The 8779-nt window shown below is 48.8% G+C and overlaps 1 protein-coding gene across 1 annotated transcript; it reads right to left on the bottom strand.

The window, feature by feature from the left end:
• Positions 1-5486: 5486 nt before the first annotated feature.
• On the bottom strand, positions 5487-6479 carry LOC311428162 (olfactory receptor 14C36-like; the record flags this gene model as incomplete). The annotated part of the gene is made up of 1 exon (XM_084539707.1): positions 5487-6479. One exon carries the CDS (start codon positions 6477-6479, stop codon positions 5487-5489), a length of 993 nt encoding a protein of 330 aa, XP_084395833.1.
• Positions 6480-8779: the final 2300 nt, after the last annotated feature.

Genomic DNA, 8779 nt, shown 5'->3' with positions numbered 1-8779 from the left:
GCTGGCAGGAACACTCTTGGCATGCACTTCCTGGCCTCCCCTGGCCTGCGCACATCTGCTGCCCACTCCGGCTGCTGCCACAAACGTGTCCTCACAAGCAGCACGACCCCTTGGGCTGCTTCTGCTGGCCTTCCCCACCCCACTGCCTTGACTCCTTGTCTCTGCTGGGCCCCAACTCCTGCACCGAAATGCATCCCTTGGCTGCCAGTGCCCTCTCCCCTACCATGGTGGGATGTGTTTCCAGTGGGTCATCTACCATGCACCATAATTAATACTATGAGCAGGACTAGAGGGGTCCTGCTTCCAGCCAGGGGGAGGCAAGGAGGAAAGGGACAATCAGGTTTACTGGACTGGGTATATTTAATGGCCTGACACATCACACCCACAAATGTATCAGGCTCTACTGGACACTGGTGCACAGAGTACCCTAATGCCATCAAGCTAGAAAGAGGTAGAACCCACCTGTATTGCTGGAGTGACAGGGGGATCCCAACAGTTAACTGTACTGGAGGCTGAAGTGAGTCTAACTTCGAAAGAATGGCAAAAGCACCCCATTGGAACTCGCTTGGAGGCTATGTGCATGCTCGGCATAGACTGCTTCAGGAGAGGGAACTTCAAAGTTCCAAGATTGCACCACTGGTGGGGATTTTGCATAGCTGCCTTGTGAAAAGACCTGCCCAGTCAATAGAATTGCTATTGACTGGGCAGGTCTTTTCACATTACTCAATTTACTTTTCCATGGCTGGAAGGGAACAATGTCCCCAAAGAGGCCAAGCTCATGGGTACAGCTACAGCCACTTGAAGAAATATTTTCTTTAGTTTTCATTCTGAGTTTTCCACAGTAGAACCAAGAGAGACTGTGGATGTCCAGTTTTCTAGTAAGATTCAGGCTGTACTTCTCAGGTTCCAATGGTCATTTCAAATTTATTTTATTTCAAATTTATTTTATATTATATTTTATTTTATATTATTTATTTTATTTTATTTTTATTTTATTTTATTTTATTTTATTTTATTTTATTTTATTTTATTTTATTTATTTTAATTTTATTTTTTTCCCAAGGAACCCCTGACTTGTCTTAGAAAGGGTTTCCAGCGCTGAACTGGGCTGCATTTACAGAGACAAAGACCACTGCTGGCAGTGGAGGTGTCAGACCTCCAGACTTTGCTTTTCCTCCCTATGGAGGTCTCCAAAGAAGTCACCCTGGATCAATAGCAATAGGAAAATGATGCACAAAATTGAATTGCAGAAAAATCAACCTTTAAAACTAGAAAAGATTTTTATTAGGTGCTTTTTGAAAACTTCTTCCTTAACTACAGCATGCAAACTCTGCAATTAGGTGCAAAAGCTGTGAAGACTTGAAGAAAACTATGGAGGAGATGTTAGGAATTTCTGCATTTAAAGAGTTCCATGGTGTATTGTGGTGCTGAGTCTATGAAGCTCAGGTACTGAGAGGAGAATGATGCAACTGCTAGAGAAAGTAAAGTCAGAAGGAAAAGCTGAAGTGACTTGGAGTATTAATGGGCCCCAATGAGGGCTGTTACTAACAAAGCCTCCCCAGGGACTAGTTAGGGTAGATAATTGGAGGCCATGGTTAAAGACAGGCAAAGCACTGTGCTGAGGGAAGTCTTGGTTGGTTTTGGTGATGCAGAAGAGCCAAGGCCTGACCCCTGGAAGTGGGAGGGGAGACCCTGCACCCCTACATCTGTCTCAAGGCTCTTGCTGGGGTCTGTGGGAAGTAGTGGGCAGTGTGATGCCATGAGAACAACAGTGGTGTGAAGCCTCTTAGCTGCTGCACATGGTTGTAAGGAATCCATGAGACCCCATCACAATGAATATAACATCTCTCCTCCTAAGCTCTAGTCAAGAGGACAAAAACCTCAGGGCTGTTGGGACCTTCCATTCTTGCTAGCACCCTCTGCCTTCTCCTCTGTAGCTTTTCCTACGCTGTCCCACAATTTGTCCTATTTCCTTGAAGTCTTCAGACACCCATCTCTGTTCACCACCTTGCTCTCATCGCTTGCTTTCACCGATGCCTTGTCAACCCTCACCAGCTGTTCCTTGAAACAGGAAGCCATGGTCTGATAAGAGGGTTACCTCTGGCACCACAGCATGACCCTTTGAGAGACATTTCTTCCTCCTCGTGGACAGTGCGCAACTTCCATGGTGCACTTTGTTGAGTTTCTTCTCCCCTGCTCTTTCCTACTAGCAAAGGAAAGTTCCATCAGGCTGGAAAGCACTCCTGAAGTAGGCATCCCAACCCAGCAGGCTCCTTGCAGCCTGTCAGCAAACCAGACACAAGTCACCTCAGCAGCAGCTTCCAAGCCAGGGGCCTGCTGCTGGCCTTGCAGCTTCTTGGCTAGACACAGCCAAGCCTTGTGCCTGCTGCTGCCCACTCATGGACTCAAGCAGAAGGGACAGGACAACCCATGTTGGGGCCTTCTTTCTGCCTGGGTCCTCCTGGCTCTGGAGGCAGAGGGGATCCCCCAGTCAGCATGCCAAGCAGGGCCACTGCCAGATGTCAGCCCAAAAGTGCAGCTCCCAGGGAGAAGTCAAGGTGACCTGCCACCTACAGACAGAAGTGACCTCACAGTCCCTTTGTGTGACACGTTCCTGCTGCTGCCCTATCAAGTGCAGAGACAGAAGTGACCTCACAGTCACTGCCACAGTCACATTCCTCGTGCTGGGGCAGGAGATGTTGAGGCAGAGCTGAGCTCCTCAGAGCATTCCCACCCATCTCCTCCTTGTGGCCCACAAGCTGATCAGATCCATGGCCCAACACATTCATTTGGAGTTAGGGTTTTGTTTAGGTCTCTTAAGCAGTTTTCCAGTGTTAAATAGACCATGTTAATGCTAGTATTAAGGGCAGAGATCAGAGTGATTAAGAGAGTAAGAGCTAGGATGAATCAGCTATGGGCTGAGTTTTGTCTTCTAGAGGTACGCTGAGGTCACTCATTAGAGTAGTGGATTCCTGTCAGGGTGCTGAGTAGCATTTAGTTTTAGGAATTAACTTTACAGGTTGAAGCCAGGGAATAGCCTTGTATGACTATTTTAAGTCACGGTTACAGCTGCATCAGCATAACCTGGACCCTCTTACCTCTACAAAATCCTTAATTTTAGCTGGCCAAGCCCTTATTCCCTCCTCTCAGTCTCACATCTCTCCTGGCCAGGCTTCTCCTGATTTCCCCATATCAATTATCTTTTTAGGGGCATGTTTATGATGCCTTTCATGATCTTAGACTATGTGTCAGTGCTCTGTTGGCTACTCTATTCCTGAGAAAAGTGGCACTTAAGACATGATGGAAAAGGACACAAATGTCCATCAGAGCACCCTGCACAATGTGCCCAGCAACTCTGCAGTGCCACAAAAGTGTGGTTCCTCCCTACAAGTTTTCTTTCCAGAATGGCTCCTATGGCTCCAGGGTAACTTTTCCCAGGCACTCACTTCCCCAGGCCACACCACTCTTGCCCACAGGCCCCACGTGTCTCTCCAACCCTCCCCTCTGCCCCTGCAGTAGTGGCACCTCAGCGCAGCAGGTTGGTGCATCTCCAGGCTCAGGGGTGTTTCCTGAGGGCCTGCCCCATGTGGGGAGTGGTGGGGAGGAAGAGAGCAAGGTCATCTCCTGGGGCATGGCTGAGCACAGCCCAACCATCCTGCACCGTGGGCAGGCCCCTGTTCCCAGGCTGAGGCACACATGCAAGGTGGACACTTCTCCATCCACCCAGCTTCACGCAGAGCCCTTCAGCCCTGTCCCCCATTCGGGACTCACCACTTCCTTCTCGTCAGCCCACAGACATAGATTGCTTTCCATTTGGGGACTCAGGCAGGACTTTAAGGATCTGCTAAAGCCCTGAGTGTCCTTGTTTCTCACAGTCTTCTCATCCATTGTGGGGACAAAGACTGGCTGGGACTGCATTTCTCTCTGCAGATCAGGCCGTGTGGTGCTGTGTTTTTGATATGTGACCAGAGCAGTGTTGGTCACCTGTGGTTCTGATCGCTGTTCCTGAGCAGTGCTTGCACAGCATCAAGGCCTTCTCGGCTTCTCACTCTGCCCCAGGAGACAGTTGGCTGCAGGTGGGCAAGAGGCTGGGAGGATAACCTGCAGTGACAGCTGATCCAGCCTGAGCAGTCTGAGCAGCCCATGCACTCCTCAGATTCACCTTGTTTGTTACCTGAAACGACCTTGCACAGTCATTTTATGAGGTTCTAATCACTACCCACTCAGCACCCTGTCCCTGAAGATCCCCTGACATCTCCTGGAAGCTCCAGATTCCTCTCCAGGCTGACATCGGCCATCAGCCCCACTGCAGGGGGCACAGTCCCATGCAGATGAGTCCAAGACCAGTTGTCATCCCCTTAGGCAAGTGCTGCCACAACAGGAGTACTTAGTCCTGCCCTTGTTTCCGCACAAACCACCCTGGGACTTTCATCCTGTGTCCTTCACTCCATGAAGATCCACAGGAAACAGAAGAGCAGGGAGCAACCCCTTGTCTGTGCTCCTGATAGCACATTTGGAAGAGGTGTCCAGGGTTCTGGGTTTGCCCTGAGCAAGACCCTCTTGTTCCTGTGGTGCTAGCAGGGAGGCAGCTGTGACCCAGGGCTGCACAGTGCCTGCTGCTGCCTGCAGCCACAGGGATGCCACTGCTCAGACAACAGGACTGTCACCAAGGTACACGACATATCAGGGCTTACCCAGAAAAAAAGAAGCATGTTGTGGAAACCAAAAGAGAATAGCAGTGACAAGGCCATGTCCTGCTGCTGGCCATGGTCATGGCTCCAGGGAAGCAGCAGCCGCAAACCAAAGGCAGCAGAGAGGCAGAGCCCAGCGGGCAGGGAAGGGCAGCCGCGAGGACCACCGGGGCTTCTCCTGCATGTGGCAGCTGGGCTCTTGGCCCTGAGCTCCTCCTGTGTGCTGGGGCTGCTCCCCCAGCTCCAGAGGAGATGGGAAGAGATGGGAGCTCAGACCAATGAATTTCTTCTGGATTCTTTTTTGTGTTTATCTACACAGGAAGCCTGGTTCTATAGGTAAATCTTTAACAAGTAGGAGGCTAAGATTAATATTATTTATATCTGAAACAATAGCTAGTGAAAATAACAACACAGACAAATATAAAAAAAAAAATATCTTAAAGTTTTTTGAAAAATAGGTGTTTCTGATTATAAGCTTATTGTTATAGTCAACGAAGCTGAAGAATATGTATTCAAGCAGTGTCCTCACTGCATCCATTAGTTCCAGGTTCCTCATGTTTTAGATGAGTGGGTTCACTGCTGGAAGCACTGACGATGGAAAGAGACTGCAGCAGAGACTAATGAAATTGCCCCAGTTTCTTTATTGTCTTTATTTAAACAAGAATATTGATTGTAAAGTTATTTGAAATTATCGACTTCATAATAATAATAATAAAATAAAAATAATTAGGAGGCTTAGAATAATATTAAATCAAAGCCAGAAGTTATAGGAAATAATAATAAAGAAAATTACTTTCAAGAATTTGCACTAAGAGTGTTTGTTTGCAGAAATCCTATTAGTATTATATGCACATTATTAATGCTGAAGAAAGAGGTATAAAATATTTTCCTCACTGCATGTTTGAGCTGCTGGTTCCTCATGCTGTAAATGAGGGGATTCACTGCTGGAGGCAACAGTGAGTATAGAGCAGCCATCACCAGGTCCAGGGATGGAAAAGAGATGGAGGGGGGCTTCAGGTAGGCAAATATGCCAGTACTGACAAACAGGGAGACCACGGCCAGGTGAGGGAGGCACATGGAAAAGGCTTTGTGCCTGCCCTGCTCAGAGGGCATCCTCAACACTGCCCTGAAGATCTGCACATAGGATAGCACAATGAAAACAAAACAACCAAAGGCTAAAGAAATACTAAACACAAGTGCCCTGACTTCTCTGAGGTAGACATCTGAGCAGGAGAGCTTGAGGATCTGGGGGACTTCACAGAAGAATTGGTCCACAGCATTTCCTCGACAGAGGGGAAGGGAAAATGTGTTGGCCGTGTGCAGGACAGCTGTGAGAAAGCCACTGCCCCAGGCAGCTGCTGCCATGGTGGCACAAGCTCTGCTGCCCAGGAGGCTCCCGTAGTGCAGGGGCTTACAGATGGCAACGTAGCGGTCATAGGCCATGATGGTGAGAAGGGAATACTCTGCTCCAACCAAGAAGAAGAAAAAGAAGACCTGTGCAGCACATCCTTGATAGGAGATGGCCCTGATGTCCCAGAGGGCATTGGCCATTGCTTTGGGCAGAGTGGTGGAGATGCAGCCCACGTCGAGGAGGGCGAGGTTGAGGAGGAAGAAGTACATGGGGGTGTGGAGGCGGTGGTCACAGGCTACGGCGCTGAGGATGAGGCCGTTGCCCAGGAGGGCAGCCAGGTAGATGCCCAGGAAGAGCGCGAAGTGCAGGAGCTGCAGCTCGCGCGTGTCTGCGAATGCCAGCAGGAGGAATTCGCTCACAGAGCTGCTGTTGGGCATTTGCTGATTTTAAACACAGCTGCCTGTTGAAGATGAGAATGCAGATCAAAGTTAGAACAGACTTAAATGAGGAAAACTTATTCCCTGTCTTAGCACACACCCCAGGCGATCTTCTCTCTTTACAGGAGAACCTGTCAGAATCTCATTGTTTCCATTCTGATCTCTCTGTGCAATGCTCTGGGAGTCTCAGTCTCTTGTATAATCCTGAGAATACATTTCCCTCAAACTTCCCTCCTCTACAATGCAGGAATTGGAAAGCACAGAACCAAAAAAAAGCCTTGTTCTTCAGATAAACCAAGCCTCAATCTTCTTCTGGAAATGACCCCGTATAAATGCCATTCTCTAAAACATCTTCCACTCCTCACTGGAGAAACAGAGAGACCCACCCTGCCAGATGCTATCAGCCATTGGATGTGCCAGCTGTAGAAGACCCCTCTGGCAACCCCACATGCATGGCCCTGCTGCCAGAGCCTCACTGTGTCAAGAGCCTGCAGATGTGTCCTGCCACACGCTGCCATCTGTTGTTGCGCTCCTCAGTGCCTCCAAGCCCTCTCTCCTTCTCTCCTCTCTGCATGCCAGCTGCAGTCAGAGCCCCCAGTCCTGCTGTGTTGTGCAGAGGAGCTGCTCCTGGGCACAGCTGTCTCTCTGCAGCGCTTGTCAGGAGCTCCCCTTGTGCCCAGGAGCCCGGCCCAGCTCAGCAGCACAGCACCCAACCATGGCATCGCTTGCTCTGTGCCCTTGGGCTCCCTTGAGGTGTCCCGAAGGCCTCAGGGCTGACAGCTCCCCAAGGCAGCAGGGTCTCTGCTGGGGTGTGCTGATTGAGGCATACTGATGTCATCACTGACTGCTCCTCTCTGAACACGGGAAACACGGGAGAGACACATTTTAGAAGTGTTCTTTGTGCTATTAAAATTTGTTTGTCAATCATGTTTTAACCTGTTGGGCACCTAAACATCACAGAGTTGTTAGCTTACACCTACCATTCAAAAGCTTATTTGTTGAAATATAGACAGTGTAAAAGGACAGAAAATGAAGATATAAGAATAACAGTAACAATAACAATACAATATAATGCAATTTATTACTACGATGATGAAATGTATAAAGCAAGTGATGCGCAATGCAATTGCTCATCAGCCACTGACTGATTCCCAACTTTCCCCCAGCCAGATGTTCCCCTGAACCTGACCAACCTGGACTAGGTTCTCCTGTTCAGGTCCCTTGACCTTACTGTGGTTTAGGGCAATACAAGTTTTCAGAAGGATTAGAACTATTTTCTTCCCTTTCTCAAACACCTCTTGATCTGTGTTGCCCCATGTAATGTCGACATCAATGCTTTGGAGATGTTCAGATGCCTCCACCTGTTCCAGGGCAGTCTGGATCTGCCCATTGAAAATATTAGGTCTGTTTCCAGCCCTGGGGCACCAGATTCTAGGTGGACAGGACGACCCTCCTTGTGAAAGCAAAGTGTGGCCTTCACACTGCTGCCAAAGGCATGGAGAAAAGCGCATTAGCAATATTAATAGTGGCATAGCGCTTGGCTGCCTTTGACTCCAGTTCATACTGAATGAAGTTCTAGCATGCACAGCACAGCAGCACTCAGTGGTGGTGGGACTTCATTCAAGCCACAGAAGTCCACCATTATCTTCCATTTACCATTAGAATTTTGCACTGTCTATATGGGACTATTAAAAGGTGAGAGAGCCTTGGCTCTCACTCCTTGGCTCTGCAGTCAATGAACCAGCTCATGCAGGGGAGTCAGGGAGTCTCTGTCAGTGCAATACTGCCTCAGGTGCACTGTTGTGGTAGCGATTGGCACCTGCTGCTCATTGGCCATCAACACCTCCACAGCAGAAGGGTTCTGTGAGAGAGTGGGCAAGGTAGACAACTGTTTGATGTCCTCCATCTCCAAGGCAGCTATGCCAAAGCCCACCAATACCCTTGTGGATCTTTGAAGTATCTTTTCCTGAAGTAGTCTATGCCAAGGTTGCACAGAGCCTCCAGGCAAGTCCCAATGGGTTGCATTTGCCACTCCTTCCCAGCTAGACTCACTTCAGCCTCCAATACAGTTAACTCTTGAGTTTGATTTGTCAGGCTAATAATCCTCAAAGTCCAATACACTCGATTCTCCTCTCCCTCGCCCTGGATTGAGACAGGGCCTCTCTCGTCTTGCTCATAGTATTCATTACACTGTTTGGAGGACTGCCTGCTGGAGCAGCAATTTTCTCAGAAGAACCACTTTTAGCGAAAGGTTTTCCTTGTGCTTCATGTATCCGTGCCTCTAGGGTGGAAGTAGATTT

Source organism: Aythya ferina (genome assembly GCF_964211825.1).
Source record: "Aythya ferina genome assembly, contig: HAP1_SCAFFOLD_29, whole genome shotgun sequence".
Taxonomy (NCBI): Eukaryota; Metazoa; Chordata; class Aves; order Anseriformes; family Anatidae; genus Aythya; species Aythya ferina.
The sequence above is the reverse complement of the archived record's forward strand: the minus strand, read 5'-3'. Positions and strand labels throughout refer to the sequence as shown.